A 23319-nucleotide genomic window follows, 5' to 3' on the forward strand; every position below is an offset into this window, starting at 1 on the left:
TCTTTAGCTATATCCTACAAGTTTTGTTATACTTAGTTTTTATTATTTCAATTTTAAATGTTTTCTAATTTTTTTGTGATTTCCTCTTGGGCTCAAAGGCTATTTAGAAGTATATTACTCAATGTCTACATATTTGGGGATTTTCTAAGTATCCATCTCAGAAAGTTAAAAAAAATCAGCAATTTTAAAAATATTTTGTAGTTTTCTTTCTTTTTGCTATTTTCATGTCTTTCAGTTTAAATGTAGCAAAAAAAGTACTAGAGTCAGATTCATTTATATGATCTTAATCTTCAGTGTGAATGATAGTGAAGCGTTTTATTCAGGAGATGACAAATTAATTTTAAATTGCATATTAATAAATATTAGTGAAGATTCTATATCACATATTACTTTCATTACAATGAGATATACAAGGATTATTTGAATATATTTATATATCATGTGGATAATTTCAGATGTTCCAGGGCGCTCTCCTCAAGTCTCACTCCTAGGTTATTGGTTTTGCTAGCTGCGCATTATTTAAATACTATCTTAACTCCCTGATTATCTCTAGCCCTGCCTTTTCCCCTTTACTTGAAATTTGTATATGTGGCTTCCCACATTATATTTTCTAACTAATGTTTAAAATGTATCTCAAACTTAACATGTCAGATTTCTCCCTAGAACCTGTCCTTCTGCAGTGTTTCCCATATGAATAAATGGTATCACCTACTTGCTTAGGACAAAAGCATTGGAGCCATTTGACTTCCATCAGACCCACATTCACTCTTTCAGCAAATCATAGACCCCGGCTTCGAAATATGTACTCAATCTGATCCTTCTCACTATTCCCACTGCTATACCCAAGTCCCAGCCACTGTCATCTTTTGCCTGTGCTACTGCAATAGGTACTAGAATGTAAGACTGGAAGGCTGGAATTTTTGCCTGTTCTACCCATTGCCATATCCTCTGCCCCTAGAACATTATTGTCTTTACTAGGTGCTCAGTAGGTATTTATTATATGAATAAATGGGCCTGCTAATAGGTCTCTGCCTCCACTCTTGCTCCCCTGTAGTGTGTTCACACAGTAACCAGAGTGATCCTTGTAAAATGTGAATCCGATTCTGTCACTTTGCTTGTAATCTCCTGTATTCCCATCATACTTAGAATAAAATCTAAAATCTTTACTATGGCCTGGAAGGCTGCACCTGATCTAGCCACTTGCTACCTCTCCTACATCACCTCCTACCCCTCTCCCTTTCATGCACGGCTCTCCAGCCACATTGGCTTCCTTGTCATTTGCCAGACACATCAACTATATTCATTTGTACTTGAATGTTCTTCCCCTACAACTCACTTCCTCACTTATTCAGGGTTCTGCCTAAATTTTACCTCCTCAGAGAGGTCTTAATTCCTCTTCTAATAATTGCACCTGCCCATCCCTATATCCCCTTATCCTCCTACTTTAATTTTTCATAGCTTTTACCATTAACTGATATTACATTACATGTTTAGTTGCAGGGTTGTTTTACCTCATAACAAGAATGTATGTTTCATGATGTCAGAGCTGATGATTTTTTAAATCAATTTACATTGTAACTATGTCAGTATGCTGTGCCCTGTGAATAAAAAATGGGAATGATCTTGTTGAGGGATTTTTAAAAATTGGGATCAATGAAACGTCTATTTCACCTCTCATTTCTTGATATTCATGTCAGGTTAAAATGTGACTTTTCTAATAATGACCAGGTAACTTGATGTCTTATATCTTATAACCTGAATATTTTTCAAGGACCCTGTCATTTCTACACAGCTACATTTCCTTGGATTATAAAATGTGTACTTGTTGCTCTTGAGATTCTGCATGTCACAGTGACTTCTGTGTAAAGTCACAAGTCTATGGAGTACGCCTTACTTGAACATTACTGAATAACAATCTTAAGTAAATGAGCAGTATCATTGATTTAATATAATTAAAGCAATATGGTATGATAGAAAAGCCATTGAACCAGAAGGGAGAAAATTTGTGTTCTAGTTCCAACTCTGCCACCTACCGTTTTGTAAATTTGGACATGTCACTTAACGTCTCTGAGCTTTATATTTTTCATAGGTAATAATACTGACATTTATTAAATACCTACTGTGTACCAATTATTGTACTAATATTTTACTTGCACTATTTCGTTAAAGCTTCTTCACAACCCAGTGTGATGGAGTTTACTCATATTCCAATTTTCAAATAAGGGATGGAAACACACTGCCAGAAAGTGATGGAATGGTATTCATATCCAGGCAGTCTGCTTTTATAAGCTGTGCTCTTAACAGCCACACCATACTGTTCCAGTGTAATATGAAATAATAACACCTGACAGGGTTGTTGAAAGGATCAAGTTAAATCATGAATATGAAAATCCTTTGTAAGTTGTAAAATGCCATATAAATAAAAAGTATAAAATAATATGCAATATAATTAGTATATAAATATATGCAGCAACTGTGTGATCTGGGGGAAATTACATCATAGCTTTCATACTTTCATTGGTTTCATTTTCACATTTCTTAAGTGGGGGAAATAACATGCATTATGCCTCTCATACCACGTTGATAAAGAGTAAATGAGATAACATATAAAAATATTTTTAAATTGTTAAGCTTTATACAAATGTAAAATATTAATAGTGAAGCTCAATGAGCCTTCTTGCAGTGTAATATACGCTGGAACTATCTTGGAACCACACAAGAAAGTGATTGAATTGATCCCTGGAATTTCTGGTCTCAAGAAGATTATTAAGAAGTAGGAGGTCATGTTAATTTGGTGACTTTCTTCTGAGCTAAACAGTATATTAACAAAGATAAACTGCTGTGCTTAGGAAGATCATGTAGTGATGATATTCTCAAAATAGTGATGACAGAATCTAATGCAAGTCAGCATGCATCATTTTTCTGCAGAAAAACAAAAGCATGAAAGTGATATTCACCTGACCCCTTTATTCTTTCAGTAGTTTCCAAGGTATTCAAATGGACCTTATTAATTTCCTCTTTAGCTACTTACCTATATGCTAACGGATATATCTGACCCCACATTTAAATGTGTATTTTAGAAAAGTAGAAAATCTAGGCCGGGTGCGGTGGCTCAAGCCTGTAATCCCAGCACTTTGGGAGGCCGAGACGGGCAGATCACGAGGTCAGGAGATCAAGACCACCCTGGCTAACATGGTGAAATCCCGTCTCTACTAAAAATACTTACCTTGTGCATTTGTAGGACCTTTAAGAGATCCAGATTAGGAGCTTTCTTAGGATTCTTCTGGAGGACATTAAGGGCAATGGGAAAAACACCCAAAGGTTTAGGAAGTGCAGTGGCTTAAATAGATGTCCATTTTAGCCTACAGCATGGAGAATAAATGTTGTCTTTCTCTAGCTCATTAACTAGTCTCCTTAAATAAACATAAGGCCTGCCTTTTAAGTCATAAGCCATAAACAATTTTCTGTTTTCTAAATGGCTTGATATTTAAGCTTTGCTTTTACAGTTAAAGCTTTTAAAGTATACATTCTGTGATATGTGCAGAAAATAACTTAGAGTAAAAATAAGTAAGTGTCGTTTGGGCTTAACCTCCACGTTGTCAATATTATGCATATAATATGATTTTCTTTCACAAAGAACAGAATGAGAATCTTGTCTAAGAACAGAAATGAGTTGTTATAAAAGTAATAGATTCATACCATAATAAAATTTTTCTTCTTCTTTTTTTTTGGAGACAGAGTCTCACTCTGTTGCCCAGGCGGGAGTGTAGTGGCACGATCTTGGCTCACTGCAACCTCCACCTCCTGGGTTCAAGTGATTCTCATGCCTCAGCCTCCTGAGTTGCTGGGAGTACAGGCATGCACCACCACACCCAGCTAATTTTTGTATTTTTAATAGAGATGGCATTTTGCCATGTTGGCCAGGCTGGTCTCAAACTGCTGGCCTCAAGCAATCCACCTTCCTCCAGCCTCCCAAAGTGCTGGGATTACAGACATAGGCCACCATGCTGGGCCTAAAACTTTTCAAGTATGGGATGACTATAGCTATATCTAATGTAAAAGACCTGAGTACAGTTCATTTCATCTACCCACATGTGTCTCAGAATGGGAGTGGGAGGTTAAAAATTGTTTGCCACATTTCTAACCTGAAGGATTCCAATTCAGTAAGTCTGGAGTGGGGGCCCAGTATCTGTCAATTTTGTGAGAGAGCTTGCATGTTTGTTTTTTACATGTCACAAGTGATACTACTGTGTGCCTAGTTAGGAGTCATTGCTCTGTAAGGGAAAAAAGATTTTAAGGTTAAAAAAAAAAAAAAAAAATCATTGCTCTGGTAGACCAGCATAATATTATAAAAATAGAGATTTTTAAAAATTGAAACTCTCCTCTTCTGTGGAGAGGTAACATATAGTAGAAGAGAAATTTGGATACATTTGAGAGCTTACTGTGTTGTTAAGAAAAATCAGATTCTAATATTATTGATACGATTGAAAAGATTTACTTGGTTGAAGGGTAATGAGAATGTCACTTGTTCTTGATTGAGTCTAATGTATCTTTTGTAACCTGGTTATAGTATTTAAATTAAAATCAAAGCCTAGATTCAACACAGATGATTAAATACAAGGGACTGCATCTGGAAATCGTCTCAGGATGAGTTGAAGAGCCTTAATATTCTCATAGCTAGTTATCAACATATTCTCCATTTATTAAATTCTAGCAGAAAGAGTATGAATAGAGACTCTATTTGTAAAGAAGTTGAAAGAAAGGTTTCTTTTAAATTTAACATTTAAAAATGTTAAATTTATCATTAATGCGTCTTCAAGTAATTTTGCTGCTGATCACTTAATAATTTTAAAAAGGATAAAATGTTGGCTGGGCACAGTGGCTCATGCCTGTAATCCCAGCACTTTGGGAGGCCGAGGTGGGTAGAACAAAAGATCAGGAGTTCAAGACCAGCTTGGCCAAGATAGTGAAACCCCATCTCTACCAAAACTACAAAAATTAGCCAGGCGCAGTATTTGGTGCCTGTAATCCCCGCTACTCGGAAGGCTGAGGCAGGAGAATCACTTGAACCTGGGTGGCGGAGGTTGCAGTGAGCCGAGACTGTGCCATTGCACTCCAGCCTAGGCGACAGAGTGAGACTCTGTCTCAAATTTAAAAAAAAAAAAAAAAAGATAAAGTGTTTTTAGTGTTTGAAAAAATATAGTTTTATTCACAATTGTAATAATTTGTGTAGAAAGAGTTGAAGAAAAGTGAATTGTCATTAAATTAGGTAAACCAGAATATATTATCACCAACCTTTTTAGTAACTATTTATTCCTTCACAACAAAACTTAAAAAGTAAATAACTTCAAGTGTAAGAATCATTCAGGATACAAAGTGATCTCAGGCTGTAATGCTGTTACAGAGAAGTAATTTAGGTTTGTATTAAATTAATATTCTGTTTTATTAGACAAACTTTTAGAATAAGGCATTTTTCCCTGCATTCATGTATTGTCTCTGGACAGCTTCCTGTGTATCAAAAAGACACTTCCTTGCATTAAGAACTTTTTTTCTTTCCAGCTATAGAGATTATTTTTTCCCTTCCATCTAAAGAAAATTATTGTCTGGGTACGGTAGCTCACACCTATAATCCCAGCACTTTGGGAGGTCTAGGCGGGTGGATCACCTGAGGTCAGGAGTTTGAGACCAGCCTGGCCAACATGGTGAAACCCCATCTCTACTAAAAATACAAAACTAGCCGGGTGTGATGGCACATACCTGTAATCCCAGCTACTTGGGAGGCTGAGGCAGGAGAATCACTTGAACCCGGGAGGCGGAGGTTGCAGTGAGCCGAGATTGCGCCATTGCACTCCAGCCTGGGCAACAAGAGTGAAACTCTGTCTCAAAAAAAATAAAAAAAAGAGAAAGAAAATGATTAACAATCCAAAGTTCCAGGTCTTTCAAAAAGTTTATTGATTGCAAGGAAAACTTGCAAATAGCAGGGAAAACTTGTGCTTGATAAAAAATTTCTCTATTCTATTAATGAATGGCAATGATAGGGCACTTGTCACTGGAAATTTCGTAGGCAGAAAAACTGGCAACAGTCTCTGTTAATGTTAGGTTCATCGAGTTTCACATTAATGTGTAAACCCCAAAGTCCCTATCCGAGAAAGCAAAAACAAATAGAGCCTAATAAATGTAAAAGCTATGCATGTAGGTTTTTTTTTTTTTCATCAGAGCACTTATTTTATCTTAAAATATACTTTAACAGCTGGTCAGATTATCTTACTTATTCATAATTCCGATTTTTCAGACCTCAGCAATCACCCAGCGGATAAGTCCTTGTTCCACCCTGACTAGCAGCACTGCCTCTCCACCAGCCAGTAGCCCCTGCTCTACACTCCCACCCATCAGTACAAATGCAACTGCCAAGGACTGCAGCTATGGGGCTGTTACTAGTCCAACCTCTACCCTTGAAAGCAGAGATAGTGGCATCATTGGTGAGTTGGTTTTTATATTGATAATTTTGTGTCTTTTTTTTCCTTTTTAAAATAATTACACAAGCTTACGGTTTTCAAAAATTCTGCTTTTGAATTGTTGAGATGTATATGTAAAACTTTCCTGGTCTTTTTAATGATACTGGAGAGAGAAACTTAAGGGTAAACAAAATGAAAAGTATTCCTCCCTACTTAACCACTCCTTACCAGGATATTCCCTGATAAGAAGGAGTGGATTAAAAAAAAAAAAATTATGTCCACTTCTTCCTGTAAATGCATGTACATCAGCTGTCTACCAACAGAAGTAGTTTAGAAAAAGTTCATTCCTTACTGGTATAGTCGAGAGTTTTATGAAAGAAAGGTAAGATTAGATTAAGTGGCAAAAGAGTTATGATTTGAGTTGTTCTGGGTCTATTTGTGCAAACCATATATTAGTTATTTAATTAGTTTTGGGAGCCCCTTTAGATTTTGTTTTCCTTCTTGTCAATAAGCCCTGTCTTTTTACCTTCTGCAAAGTAGAAAAATGGTATTTCTTTGCTTATGATTTGAAACCTTATACGAATACATTTTTATGGCAAGCTTGGGCATAAAGAGAACTCGAAACTTAGAGAAGTATTCAAGCAAAGAAATTTTCCATTTCATTTTTCCTTTGTGAATTTTCTCATACTTTTTTTTTTTAATCAAAGATCCTAGTTGACTACTTAGTCCTAGAAATATATCTAAATAATCTTCAACCCAATTAACAGTTTGCAGCAGAAACTAAAACCACTCTGATAAAGACAATGCTGATGGGATATTATGTAGTTTATTATCTCCAGTGGACTCTAGGTAAACATTTCATCAGAGCCAGATGTGGACTGTTGGAGACTAATTTATGTTCAGGAGATAGGTCATCATTGTTTATATGTATTGTTATGATTCAACACCTCTTGCTATGAAAATCATATAGTATATTTCTGGCTCAGGAAATCTTTCATCATATTAAAGATTTTGAGTGATCTTTCTAGAGTAATATTTCCTACTAATGCATTTTGACAACCAGAAAATATTAAAGTATTGTGATTACTCTTTGGGACACTGTTCTAATGCTCTTCTTATAGTTAGGTATGGAGATAAGAGTAGAGGAAGAACGTAGTTCTGGGGCTTCTCAGTTTTTATGGTTGTATAATGATTCAGATATTGAATATTATTGTATACCATTGGCATTTACAAAATGCTAAAAATAAAATAGCATTTCCTTTAATAATGGAGTTACCAATAGACTCCTTTGGGCAAATAAGTCTGTGTACATTTTCTAATCAGAGATAAGAATTTTAAAATAGTATAAAGCTATATATTTATACTCTGTGAGAAGATAAAATGGAAACTGGGCTTCTGTCCAAAAGATAAATGGCTTTTCTAGGTATTCCTTTTCTACCTAACAACCAGATGATGACAGTGTCATAGTCTCCAGCAGCTTTACGTAGAATAAAGAAGATGAAAGAACATAAGTGGTAATAAAAATAATTGTAATTAAATGTTAATGTATGGCTAGATTTCTCTTCAGACCTCCAAAATTATGGTATATGCCAACCCCAATTAAGTATTTAGGAGTAGAGCATAAATGGGGAATGAATGTGTTCCATCATCTATGATATTGCACATGTGAATGTATGGGTTTATATTTATACCTAGGTAGACAAAAGTGATTATGTTTTTTCTTCTTTCTCTCTGGGCCCCAGGTGCAGAGAGCTGAATTAATAATACTCCTCAGTATATACAGATTGGTCTGTGCAAAGCCCCTGTCAGTTTATTACTTTTCCCTTTATCCTCAATTCCATTTAATTGCAGCCATGCTATTATATTTATATAAGTCCTTGAATATTAATGTATCCTTGAATATTATATGTTGTTTGTGTATATTTGTGATTTTAATTTATAAAGTGGCATGTTAATACAGATCTTATTCTGCTTTTCAAAATCTGTATGAACACCAGATTTCTTGCTTCTGATGATGTACATATTCTTCACATTTTACTTGCAAACACTTAGGTTACTTCCAACTCCTCTACCATTTGTACAAACCTTTTCTAGAGTTTATGCCTAGGGCTGGAATTACTGAGTCATGGGACATATAATTATTTAACTTCATGAAGTACTCCCAGATTATTATCCAGAATAGTTACAGTAATTCACATTTTCATCAGCAGTATGTAAAGCTTCTTTTCTCTTTTCTCATTCTTTGTTGACACTAGCTAGCCCAGTTCTAAAATCCAAAAACTCTTAAAACCACAGGTTTTTTAAAATATAAATTTACATCAAATTCATTTGGCTGTAAAATCTTACCTGAGCTAAGATGAGGCTACTTACAGTCTTTATCCTATTAAATATGACTGTTTATACATTTTATTATAGAAATGTTAATATACATGGTTACAGGATACTATTCCCTATGCCATATACAGTATCTGTGCCTTTTTACTTTTTTAAAATATGAGACGGCCGGGCGCGCTGGCCCAAGCCTGTAATCCCAGCATTTTGGGAGGCCGAGACGGGTGGATCACAAGGTCAGGAGATCGAGATCATCCTGGCTGACACGGTGAAACCCCGTCTCTACTAAAAAATACAGAAAACTAGCCGGGCGAGGTGGCGGCGCCTGTAGTCCCAGCTACTCGGGAGGCTGAGGCAGGAGAATGGCATAAACCCGGGAGGCGGAGCTTGCAGTGAGCTGAGATCCGGCCACTGCACTCCAGCCTGGGCGGCAGAGCGAGACTTCGTCTCAAAAAAAAAGGAAAAATAAATAAATAAAATATGAGACATTCTGTATTTTGAAATATCTTCAGAGTTTCATATATGCAACTGTAGACCTGTGTCACCTGACTTTCTGATTTTAGTAAATCTGATGGTTGTAAAATTGTCTCATTTTAATACGTATGTCTTTCATTAGTGTAGCGATTCTGCAGCTCTTCATATGCTCATTGCCTGTTGTATACTTGTTAAGGGGAGTCATTCAAATAGAAATAGGTAAAGTTTTGGGAAAAGAATAATCTAAAGAAGGCAAAAGAAAAAGAGAAGAAAACAGGACTGAGCACATAATGTTAGAGTACATTCAAAGAGCAGGGAATTGGAAGTGGGAGAAGAATGAGCCAGTGGACACCAAAAAAAAAGTAATCAGATAAATAGGAGAAAAATTGGGCAGTGCAATGCCACCAAAGCCAAGGGAGACACATTTCAAGGAAGGGGTGCAGAAGGTTGGTCAACAATTGACAAAAGTTGAGAAGACAAAGGAAAATGAGAATGATTAAAGAATAGAAGTAAATATTTTTCCCACATTTGGCTTCCTTCTGTAGATATAAAAATGTATATATTTATTTGTTTAGAAGTTGTGGCAGATGTTAATGCCATGACTGCAAAATGTATCTCTAACTTACATAAATGCGCATCAATGTGTGGATTCATTCATTTTAAATTAATATTGAGTAAATAAAAATATTTTTACAGCAAAGTTGCAGGACACAGAATCAACACCAAAACAAGTTGTATTTCTATATCCTAAAGATGAAAAATCCAAAAAGAAAAATAAGGAAACAATTTCATTACAGTGGCATCACAAAGAATAAAATAGAAATAAATTTAACCAAGGAAGCAAAAAAAAAAATTCTACATTGAAAACTGCAAAACATTGCAGAAGAAATTTTAAGACTTAAATGGAAAGATATCCTGTCTTCATGGATTGGAAGACTTAATATTGAGAAGGTAACGATATTTACCAAAGCAATCTACAGATTTAAAGCAATCTCGTATCACAATCCCAACAATAGTCTTTGCAGAAATAGAAACATCCAGCTGGGAATGGTGGTGTGAACTTGTAGTCCCAGCTCCTTGGGAGGCTGAGGCAGGAGGATCATTTAAGCCAGGAGTTCAAGTCCAGCCTGGAAAACCTAGCGACACTCTGTTTCTATTTAAGAAAAAAAAAGAAAGACTCATCCTAAAAGTCATGTGGAATCTTAAAGGATCCCAAATAGCCAAAACAATCTTGAAAAAGAACAAAACTGGAGGACTCACATTTCCTGATTTCACAACATATTACAAAGCTACAGTAATCAAAGCAGTATAAAGAGACCAGAAATAGGGGGCCAGGTGCAGTGGCTCACGCCTGTAATCCCAGCGCTTTGAGAAGTAGAGGCAGACGGATCAGGAGTTTGAGACCAGCCTGGCCAACATGGTGAAATCCCGTCTCCACTAGAAATACAAAAAATAGCCAGGCGTGGGAGTGGGAGCCTGTAATTCCAGCTACTGGCGAGGCTGAGGTAGGAGAATCCCTTGAACCTGGGAGGCAGAGGTTGCAGTGAGCTGAGATCAAGCCACTGCACTCCAGCCTGGGCAACTGAACGAGACCCTGTCTCAAAAATAAATAAATAAACAAAAATAAAGAGACCGGAAATAAACTCTAGCATATATGGTCAGATGGTTTCTGACAAGGGTCCTGAGATCACGTGGCATGGACAGTCTTTTCAACAATTAGTAGTGGGAAAATTGAATATTGACATGCAAAAGAATGAAGTTGATCATTTACCATCTACCATGTACAAAAATTAAAATGGATTAAAGACCTAGGCATAGTAGTAAAAACTGTAAAACTACTCAAAATTTAACCAAGGAGGCAAAAAAAGAAAAAAAAAACCTCATACATTGAAAACTACAAAACATTGCTGAAGAAATTTTTAAGACTTCAATAGAAAGACATCCTGTATTCATGGATTTCATATAGGAGAGGAACAGAGAACATAGGAGGAAATCTTTGGACATTGCATTTGGTGTTGATTCCTTGGATATGAACCAAAAGCACAGGCAACAAAAGAAAATAATACATTGGACTTGATACAAATTTAAAACTTTTGTGCATCAAATGATACTATCAAGAGAGCAAAAAGGTCGGGCACTGTGACTCACACCTGTAACTGTGGGACAGGTTACAGAACTTTGGGAGGCTGAGGCAGGTGGACCACCTGAGCTCAGGAGTTCAAGACCAGCCTGGCCAACATGGCGAGACCCCCATCTCTGCTGAAAATATAAAAATTATCTAGGCATGGTGGCACAAGCCTGTAATCCCACCTACTCAGGAGGCAGGAGAATCACTTGCAGGCAGGAAGCAGAGATTGCAGTGAGCTGAGATCACACCACTGCACACCAACCTGAGTGACAGAGCAAGACTTCATCTCAAAAAGAAAAAAAAAAACAGAGCAAAAAGACAACCCACAGATACTGGAAATAATACATCTGATAAGGGATTAATATCCAAAATATATAAAGAACCCCTACAACTCAACAACAACAACAAACCAATTCAAAAATGGGAAAAGGACTTACATAGACATTTCTCCAGAGAAGATATACAGATGACCAATAGACGCATGAAAAGTTATTCAACATCACTAGTCTTTAGGGAGCAAAAACTTGAACAGGCATTTCACAAAAGAGGAAACCTAAATGGCTAATAAATACGTGAAAAGATTGTTTAACCTCATCAGTAATCAAGAAAACACAAAATTGCAATTAGATAACTTTCATATCATCCAGATTGGCAAAATGAAGCCTGACAATATCAAACATGGGAAAGATCTATAGCAAATGGAACATTCTACAGTATATTGCAAACCAAAACCAAAATAAAATACTACTTTATACCCATTAGGATGACTATTATAAAAAGAAAGTGCAACATAACAAGTGTTGGCAAGGACGTGGAGAAATTGGAACTCTCATACATTGCTGCTGGGAATGTAAATGATGCAGCTGCTGTGGAAAAGAGTATGGCAGTTCTTCAAAAAGTTCAACATATAATTGCCATATGATCCAGCAATTTCTCTCCTTGGTATATACCTGAAAGGGTTGAAAGCAAGGATTTGGACAGATACTTGTATGCTGATGTTCATAGTGGCGTTTTCACAACAGCCAAAAAGTGGAAATAATACAAACGAACATGGACAGATGACTGGACAAACAAAATGTGACATATACATGCAATGAAATATTATTCACCTTAAAAAGAAGTGAAATTCTGATGTATGCTACAACATAGATGAACTTTGAAAATGTTATACTAAGTGAATTAAGCCAGACACAAAAGGATTGTATGATACATATTATTCCACTCATGTGAATGGAACACCAGAATAGCTAAATCATAGAGACAAAAAGTAGAGTAGAGAATACTGAGTGGGGCTGCAGCAGCATGAGGAGTTGGTGGGATGTGGAAATGGGAAGTTATTGCTTAATAGATACAGAATTTCAGTTGGGGATGATGAAAAGTTCTAGAGATGGATAATGTTGATGTTTGTACAACATTGTGAATATACTTAGTGTGCCTGAATTATACACTTAAAAATGGCTAAAATAATTTTATGTCGTGTATATTTTACCACAGTAAAACATTTTTAAAAGAATAGTTATTAATATGTATATGGTATAAACAATAAGAATTTGGTAAATACCTGACTACTTCTCTTACCCTATAACAAAAATGACCTGTATTATACTCTAAAGCCCTCTAAAGCCCTCTTCTGTATGTCTTCCCATTTCTCTATTCATACCCTACTCTGAGAGGTCATCTGAATTTTGTGATTATCATTCCAGTACTTTCTTTCATGATTTTGCCACATTTGTATCCCTAATTTATTATTTAGATCTCATGTTTTCAGTTTCATATAACTGAAAGCTTATTTATGCAAATTTCTTTTTTTTTTTTTCTTCTTTCTGAGACAGAGTCTGGCACTTTCACCCAGGCTGGAGTGCAGTGGTGTGATCTTGGCTCACTGCAAGCTCCGCCTCCTAGGTTCACGCCATTCTCCTGCCTCAGCCTCCCGAGTAGCTGGGACTACAGGCTCCTGCCACCATGCCTGGCTAATTTTTGTATTTTTGGTAGAGACGGGGTTTCACCTTGTTAGCCAGGATAGTCTCGATCTCCTGACCTTGTGATCCTCCCGCCTCGGCCTCCCCAAGTGCTGGGATTACAGGCGTGAGCCACCGCACCCGGCCGCAGATTTCTCTTGTGCTTAGTGTTATGTACCTCAGATACATTCATGTTGTTGCATTTTAGTCTGCTTGTTTTTTATTGCCATATTATATTCTACTGTATGAATATAATTTTGTCATTTATGTTGATGAAAAGTTGAGTTGTTTCCAGATTTTTGCTCTTGCAAATAGTGCTGCTGTGATTATTCTTGAGCTTGTGTCCTTAGTCATATGCATGATTCAGAATGTTTAGAAGTGAAATTGTCAGGTTATTAGAAATGTGCCTCTTTCACCTTTATAAAATAATTTCATCTTTTATGAAATTATACCAATTTATACTGCCACAAGCAATATACTGTAGAATGTTCCATTTGCTATAGATCTTTCCCATGTTTGATATTGTAGGTTTCATTTTGCCAATCTGGATAATATGAAAGTTATCTAATTGCAATTTTAGTTTGTGTTTTCTTGATTACTGATGAGGTTAAACAATCTTTTCACATATTTATTAGCCATTTAGGTTTCCTCTTTTGTGAAATGCCTGTTCAAGTTTTTGCTCATTTCCTATTGTGATTTGCCTTTTTCTTGCAGATTTGAAGGAAATCTTTATTTTTTAATAGGAAGCCTTAATTTTAATGTCAATTTTTTTTATTTTTTCCTTTGTATTTGACATTTTTGTGAAACTTTGCTTTGTCATTTAAGTCCTTAAAATCACCTAGAATTGGTACGAGAGTACAAATTTATATTTTTCTATACAAATAATTAGTTCCATTACTATGTTCATATGCGGTGTATTGCTGCCAAAAGCAAATTTCCATAAATGTCTAGGTCTTTTTCTGAACTTTTATTCATTCCATTGGTAAATCAGTCTCTCCTTATAACAATATTGTACTGTCTTTAATTACAACCGCTATAAGTCTTGATACTTGGTAAACAAAGTCCCCTATCTTGATAATCATCTTGAGGATTCTTGGCTATTCTGTACCCTTTCTTCTCCCAAATGAATTTAAGAATCAATTTGCCAAATTCATGAAGAACCCCTTTTGAGATTTTTATTAGAATTGCATTGAAACCATAGATCAATGAGTGATGAATTTACAACTGTTTCCAATATTAAATCTTCTTATCCCGGAACGTATTTTTTATCTCTTTCATTTAGAGCTTCTTTAATGTCTTTCAATAAAATGTTCTAATTTTTCAATAAGGTCTGGTATATCCTTTCAGAGATTTTTTTCCTAGATGCTTTATATTTTTATGCGTTTGTCAGTGTTATGTCTATTTCATTATACTTCTTACCTGTTGCATAGAAATATGTAGAGATTTGTATATTGTATTCAGCACTGTAGCAAATTCTCTTATTAAATAATTTATAGGTTTTTTGTGGTTTTCTACATACACAACCATATTGTTTGCAAATAATGACATTTTTTGTTTTCCTTACCTATCCTTATATCATGTATTATTTATTGACTGATTTCTTTCTTTCTTCCTGATTTTTTTTTTAATTTTTTTGAGACAGAGTCTCTCTGTTTCCCAGGCTGGAGTGCAGTGTTGCAATCTCAGCTCACTGCAATCTCCACTTCAAACTCCCGCTGAAGTGATCCTCCCTCTTCAGCCTCCTGAGCATCTGGGACTACAGGTGCATGCCACCAGACCCAGCTAATTTTTGTATTTTTTTGTAGAGACAGGATTTTAACATATTGCCCAGACTGGTCTTGAACTCCTAGGCTCAAGCAATCTGCCTGCCTCAGCCTCCCAAAGTGCTGGGATTACAAGCATGAGCCACTGCACCCAGCCACACTTTTTTTTTCCTTATTATACCAGCTAATTCTCTGGCACATAGAATTATAGTGATGGAAGCAGTCATCTTTATCTTGTAACTGATTTTTGAAGGAATGCTTTTTTTTTTTTTTTTTTTTTTTTTTTTTTTTTTAGTAAAAACGGGGTTTCCCCTTGTTGGCCAGGCTGGTCTCGAACTCCTGGCCTCGTGATCCACCCACCTCAGTCTCCCAAAGTACTGGGATTACAGGCATGAGCCTCCGCGTCCGGCCTAAAGGAATGCTTTCAGTATTTCTTTTTTTTTTTTTTTGAGACGGAGTCTCACTCTCGCCCAGGCTAGAGTGCAGTGTTGTGATCTGGGCTCACTGCAAGCTCTGCCTCCCAGGTTCATGCCGTTCTCCTGCCTCAGCCTCCCAAGTAGCTGGGACTACAAGCGCCCACCACCACGCCTGGCTAGTTTTTTTTGTATTTTTCGTAGAGACGGGGTTTCACCGTGTTAGCCAGGATGGTCTCGATCTCCTGACCTTGTGATCCACCCACCTCGGCCTCCCAAAGTGCTGGGATTACAGGCGTGAGCCACCGCGCCCAGCCCCAGTATTTCACTGTTAAGTTTTATGTTCCTATAGATGTTTGTAGACATCCTTATCAGGTTTTTAAAATGTTTATTTCCAGTTTGTTATGTATTTTTAACCATAAATGAATATTAATTTTTTTTCAAATGCTTTTAAAAATATCTGTTGAGGTGATGAAATAGTTTTCTCCTTTATTCTCTCAATAGTGTAAACTACATTAATTTTTCAAATGTTAACCTGATTTTGCATTCCTAGAATCATATGAAGTTATGATACATTTTTAAATAAATCAACTTATTTTCTAACACTTTGTTTAGGATTTTTGAATCTATATCCATGAGTGAGATTTGCTTGAAATTCTCTTTTCTGGTTCTGCAATTGTCAGGTTTTGCTATCAAGGATTATGTTAGCCTTATAAAATAGGTTGAGTTCATCCAAATGTAAATACTCCCCAAGGCTTACTCTCAGCCTTTCTGTTGTCATCTTTCTCAGTTGTTACTGTCTGCTTTCCCTGCTGGGATGACTCTCTCTGTTCCTTGACTTCTGTTTCGTATTTCGAGCTCTGATTTTTGGTTCCACAATTTCTCTGTTCATTACATTCTTTTCATCATGGACACATGTCCAAGAATAATCACACAAACCAAATCTTTCTTAATGAAGCAGACTCTGATTATCCCTCCCTTCTCTGAATTTCTGCACTCTCTACCTCCCTCCTCTACACTTATGAGACCCACTGCCAATAACCAGTATAGTTACTTCTAGTTATGTATTTATTTTCTTTATGTAAGCTTCTTAATGTCAAGATTTATGTCTTCTACTTTATTTACTCAGGATTTAACATAGTATCTAAACTGTGGTTTATATGAGAAGTCTTTATAGGGATATAATTATTAAACAACTAAACATTTTGAGTAAATAACATAGAGCAACACAATGTGATGAAGAGTAACCTTTTTTTCTATCCTCTGAAATAGTTTGTGGAAGATTGAAATTATCTGTTTAATATTTAGTCAGATTTGCTCTTAAAATAATCAGGGCACTGTCTTCATGCAATAAATGCAAATTTCGATTTTTATCTACTATTTCTATGTTTTACGTTTAATACTATAGAAGATTTTAGGCTTTTTCTTCTTGAATCAGTTTCCTTGTAGTTTTTAATCTTTTTTAAATTTTTTGGCATAAAGTTTTCCAAAATATCCTTTTATAATGGCATCACTACCTACCCAGGAACCCAAGACAGATACCTGAGAGTAGCCCTTGCCTCCTCTCTCTCCTTATATTTCTCATGCCTGAAATATATGATACATTTATCATACATTAAAAGTGTATCATATTTTATTTTCATCCTTCATAGCATTGCTTCGATGGTCCTCATTATCTCAGACTTAGATTAATACAGATCTTGTTGTCTACTTTTCATCTTGTTCTTTCTGTTGTTTTTCATTCAGCAGCCAAAGTAAATTAATTGAAAATCAATTACTCATTTGACTCCCAGTTACCTAAAAGATAAAGTGAACTTCTTGAAAACAAAGTCTGATCATATCACTCTTTTGGCTCTCATTTGCCTGTTAGACTTATAGGTAAATGAATTTACATTTTGTAGACTGATAGGCTTCCTTTGACCTAGGCCTTCATGGTCTGGTGATGGCCAATTTCCCCAGCCTTCTGTCCCACTTCTTTTTGCCTTGGATTTATTGTTCTAGCAACAATAAGTTTTTTTTTTCATTTCTGTGATTTTGTTCATATTGATCACTCTTACTATGATATCCTCTCTCCTCCTCACATTAGAGGAGATAAAAGATTATCTCCTCTAATCTTTTATCATAAATTCAGCTGAGAAGTGTTCTGTCACAGCCACTACTACTCCTCCCACCTTTCCTCAGCTCTGCACTTCAACTGCTATTAAGTACATATGATTACTCCACTTTCCCAGTAATACCTGTGCCTATCTGTATTATTAAATCGAACACACGGTATTATGCTTACTTTTTGAGTCTACTTTTCCCCCCATTGAGTGTTAATTTCTTGTTAGCGGAAACTGTGCCATGTTCATTTTTTAATCTGTAGCATTTGGTCCAGTGACTGGCGCGTGCTAGCATAGTAGATTCTCAATAAATGTTTATAAAAGGAAGGAAAGCCTAGTGATGGGGGAGGAGGGAATGAAGGGCTCACCTGGCATTTTGTTGTTGTTTTGTTTTCTTTTATTATACTTTAAGTTCTAGGGTACATGTGCACAACATGCAGGTTTGTTACATGGGTATACGTGTGCCATGTTGGTTTGCTGTACCCATTAACTCATCATCTACGTTAGGTATTTCTCCTAATGCTATCCCTCCCTCAGCCCCCCAGCCCCCGACAGGCCCCAGTGTGTGATGTTCCCCACCCTGTGTCCAAGTGTTCTCATTGTTCAGTTCCCACCTATGAGTGAGCATGCAGTGTTTGGTTTTCTGTCCTTGTGATAGTTTGCTGAGAACACCTGGCATTTTTTTAAATTCATTTTTTGGCAGTGTTTAGAGTGACTGTTGGGTACAAGATGAAACTTTATTGGATTTTGAATGAGATTAGAATTCTCCATTCACTAATTTTGTTCTCTTAAGTTCTCTATGATTAATTTTGGCAAAACGACTTTTGTAATTCCTGCTGAGCTTCTTCCTGTGTTCTTCTCTTGATATTATTAGAGTATCTATAATTGGATATCATCTATATTGCCATACATAAAAATAGCTATAGAAATATGTTCATTCAAGCAGAAGGAATGGTGCTTGAAGAAATACCTAGGTGGAAAAACAAGTCAGCCATGTAATGACAAATATGTTTGGTTTGTGCAAATAATACAACAAAAGTGCAAAATAACATCAGTGCTTACATTAGGAAAATGGAGTGTCCTCCTGCTCTTTGTTTTTTTTCTGTTTATTATTTTATAGAAACAGGGTCTCACTATATTGCCCAGGCTGGTCTTTGAACTCCTAGCCTGAAATGATACTCCCACTTCAGCCTCTGAAAGTGCTGGGATTACAGGCCTGAGCCACCATGTCCGACCAGCTCCACATACTTTCATACCTGCCTTCTGCCCCCTTCCATTTGGTTATTCCTGAGTTGTACCCTTTATAATAAAACAGTAGTAGTAAGTAAAGTGCATTCCTGAGTCCTGTGAACCATTCCGTTAAATTACTGAACTCAAGGAGGAGGTTGTGCGAATCCCCACTCTGTAGCCAGTTGATCAGAAATACAGATGACAACCTGGGAGTTATAGCTGGCATGCAAAGTGAGGACAGCCTTGTGGAATTAAGTCCTTAACCTGTGGAGTCGGTGCTAACTCTGGGTAGTTTATGTTAGAATTCACATGAATCATAGGGCACCAGTTGGTGTCCAGAGAATTGGCAAATTGACTGTTGGGTGGCAGCAAAAACTCACACATATGTTATCAGAAGTGTTGTGAGTAAAAATAGTTCAATAGTCCACCCAAAAAAAGCAGAGTACAGATTTATTCTGGTCCGTAAAAGAAGTCTCAGTCAACTTAAGGGGACTCAAACTAAACAATATTCTCTGACCTCAGTGTGATTAAACTAGAAATCAGTAATAGAAACATATCAGGAAATTTCACAAATCTTTGGAAATTAAATAACGCATTTCTAAATAATGCTTCAGTCAAAAGAAGGTGGAAATTTAACAGTATTTTAAATTAAATGATAGTGAAAACATATCAAAATTTGTGGAATATGCCTAAAGAAGAGCTTAGGAGGAAATTTATAGCATTAAGTGCCTTTTTTAGAAAGTAAGTTTTTAAATCAGTGAACTAAATTTCCACTTAAACTAAAAAAAATAAGAAATTCAGCCCATTGTAAGCAGAAGGTAGGAAGTCATACAGAACAGAGATCAGTTAAACAGAAACACAATGGAGAAAAACAATGAACTAAAAGCTGGTTCTTTGAGAAAATCAGTAAAATCAATAAACCTCTACCTGTACTGACTAGGACAAATAAAGAAGATACAAATTACCACTATTAAGGATGGGGTAGGGACATTATTACAGGCCCCACTGACATTAAAAGGATACTAAAGGAATGTCACAAACAATTGTACTTTTTAAATTTTTTTTTTTACACTGGGAAGAAACTTAAACAATTTTAATGTCAGTAAATTTAACAATTTAGATTAAATGGACAAGTTCTTGAAATAAATACACTATTAGAGCTTACTTGATAAGAAAGAACCTGAATAGCTGTATTATTAAATATAAATTGAATTTGTTGTTTAAAACTTTGCCACAAGGAAAACTTTTGGTCCAGATTCCTTGACAGGTAAATTCAGCCAAACATTTAAGAAAGAGTAATACTTTTCTACACAGACTCCTCCAGGAAGTTAAAGAGAGAAAACTAGGAGGCCAATATTATTACCCTAAGAATAAACCAGACAAAGACGTGACATGAACAGGAGAGGACAGACCAATTATCTCTCATGAATGCAGAGTTCTTAACAAAATTCTAACAAATTGAATCTAATAATATATAAAAAGGATGATGGCTCATTACGAATTGGGTTTTGTACCAGGAATACAGGGGTGGTTTCTACATACACGAATCAGTCAGTGTAGTTAATCATTAATAACAGACTAAAAAAGACAAACTGTATGGTCATCTGATAGATACAAAAAAAAAAAAGCATTATCAAGCTCACGCCATAATACCAGCACTTTGGAAGGTCGAGGTAGGAGGATTGCTTGAGGCCAGAAGTTCGAGAGTTGCCTGGGCAACATAGTGAGATCCTGTCTTTACAAAAATTTTTAGAAATTAGCCCAGTGTGGTGGTACACACTTGTAGTCTTAGCTATTCAAAAGACTTGATCCCAGGAGTTCGAGGCTGCAGTGAGCTGTGATCATGCCACTGCACTCCAGCCTGGGTAACAGCAAGATCCCATGGGGAGGAGGGCAAAAATTCGACAAGAAGTTAAAGTAAGAATAGATTAAAATTTTTTAAATTTGATAAAGGGTAACTATGAAAAACCTACATCTAATTCATACTTAATGGTGAAAACCTGGATGCTTTCCCTTGAAAATCATGGACAAGACAGATTTCTACACCTATCACTGTTACTCAATATTATGTTGGCAGTCTCAATCAGTGAAATAAGATGAATAAAGTAAGCAAATAAAAGGCATCTAGATTAGAAAGGAAAAAGTAGAGCTATCATTATTTCCTGACATGATCCTCATAGTGTATAAAGTTTAAGAAATCTACCAAAAATAACTAGTAGAAACTAGTAAGTTGGCTGGATACAGTGACTCACCCCTGTAATCCCAGCACTTTGGGAGGCTGAGGCGGGTGGATAGCCCGAGGTCAGGAGTTCGAGACCAGCCTGGCCAACAAGGCGAAACCCCGTCTCTACTAAAAATGCAAAACTTAGCTGGGCATGTTGGTGGGTATCTGTAATCCCAGCTACTAGGGAGGCTGAGGCAGGAGAATCACTTGAACCCAGGAGACGGAGGTTGCACTGAGCCGAGATCGCACCGCTTCATTATGGTCTTAGTGACAAGAGCGAGACTCCGTCTCAAAAAAGAAAAAAAAAATAGTAAGTTTAGCAAAGTCTCAGGGTATAGGATCAATATGCAAAAAACCGTATTGTATATTTCTCTGTACTAGCAACAAAAAAAATGGAAATTGAAATAAAAGTGTCATTTACAACAGACTGAATAGTGAAATAATTAGAGATAAATTTAAAAATACATGACTTGCACAATGAAAAGTACAAAACATGCTGAGCAAAATTAACAAAGATATGTGGGAAAATATAACATGTTCAAAGATCACAGTACTCCATTATGTTAAGATGTCAATTCTTTCGAAATCGATCTATTTCAGGGGTTGGTAAACCATGGCAGGCAGGCCAAATCTGGCTACCCGCCTATTTATCTCCTGAAAGCTAAGAATGGTTTCTATATTTTTAAATTGTTGCATTTTAAATTATTATATAAATATTATATGAAATATAGCCATTGTAATGGCCCAGATATGTAAATTATCTGATAAGTTGCCTCTGGCTCATAAAGCCCAAAACATTTAGTATCTAGCTCCCTAAGAAAAAGTTTTTCAATTCATCATCTGTATATCCAGTGTAATCAAATAAAATCCTACTATGAATCTTTGAGATGGTCCCTCTGCTACCCAGGCTTTATATGCAGGCTGATTCCTTGGCTCACTCCAACCTCCACCCCAGGTTCAAACAGTCTCCATGGTCTCAACTCCTGAGTAGCTGGGACTACACCATTTTAAGTGCCCGGGCTGATTTTGCATTCTTTAGGTGAGAGACGGGCTCACTATGGCCATTACTTTTAATCCCAAACCCTGACCTTAGGGTGGATCCACCCCCACTTCAGCCTCCCCAGTGCTGGATTACAGGCATGAGCTTGATCACACCTGACGCACCATGGTTTTGTAAAATAGAACAATAACCTGGTACATGTATATGCAATAAATCCTGCATGTTCTGCATATGTATTCCATTTTCCTTAGAAGGAAGAAAACAACGTAAAAAAATAGAATTAATGACTTGATATTATCATTTGTATGGAGTTAGAATAGCCAAAACAAATTTTGAAAAAGAACAAAGTTGGAGGATTTATACTACCTGATTTGAAGGTTTACTATAAAAGTACAGAACTCAGGCTGGTTGCGGTGCCTCACGCCTGTAATCCCAGCACTTTGGGAGGCTGAGGTGATCGGATCACGAGTCAGGAGATCGAGACCATCCTGGCTAACATGGTGAAACCCCTTCTCTACTAAAAATACAAAAAAAAATTAGCCGAGCGTGGTGGCTGGTGCTTGTAGTCCCAGCTACTCAGGAGGCTGAGGCAGGAGAATGTCATGAACCCGGGAGGCGGAGCTTGCAGAAAGCCGAGATGGTACCACTGCACTCCAGCCTGGGCAACAGAGCGAGACTCTGTCTCAAAAAAAAAAAAAAAAGAAAAACTACAGAATTGAAAACAGCGTGTTATTGCTGTAAACGTGGCCAGTGGAACCACATAAAGAGTCCAAAAATAGTCTGCACACAGTGGCTTATGCCTGTAATCCCAGCACTGTGGGAGGTCGAGACGAGTGGATCACCTGAGGTCAGGCATTCGAGACCCGCCTGGCCAGCATGGTGAAATCCCTTCTCTACTAAAAATACAAAAATTAGTGGGGCATGGTGGCATGTGCCTATAATCCCAGCTGTTCAGGAGGCTGAGGCAGGAGAATCGCTTGAACCCAGGAGGCAGAGGTTGCAGTGAGCCGAGATCGCGCCATTGCACTCTAGCCTGGGTGGCAGAGGAAGACTCTGTCTCATTAAAAAAAAAAAAAAGTCCGTAAATAGACCCACAGATATACTAGCCACTCATTTTTGACCAAGAAATCAAGGCATTTTAGTGAGAAAAGGGTATTTTTTTCAGCAAATATTAATATTACAGAATAGGCTGGACGCAGTGGCTCATGTCTGTAATCCCAGCACTTTGGGAGGCTGAGGCG

The 23319-nt window shown here is 36.7% G+C and overlaps 1 protein-coding gene across 9 annotated transcripts in view; it reads left to right on the forward strand.

The window, feature by feature from the left end:
• TANC2 (tetratricopeptide repeat, ankyrin repeat and coiled-coil containing 2) overlaps positions 1-23319 on the forward strand; it is a 471789-nt gene that overhangs the window by 236858 nt on the left and 211612 nt on the right. For all 9 annotated transcript variants that reach the window (XM_017950844.3, XM_031657665.1, XM_031657666.1 and 6 more), the window contains one exon: positions 6293-6479. In XM_017950844.3, coding sequence (XP_017806333.1) covers positions 6293-6479 — 187 coding nt within the window. The remainder of the gene's footprint in view (positions 1-6292; positions 6480-23319) is intronic.

Source organism: Papio anubis, chromosome 17, assembly GCF_008728515.1.
Source record: "Papio anubis isolate 15944 chromosome 17, Panubis1.0, whole genome shotgun sequence".
NCBI lineage: Eukaryota > Metazoa > Chordata > Mammalia > Primates > Cercopithecidae > Papio > Papio anubis.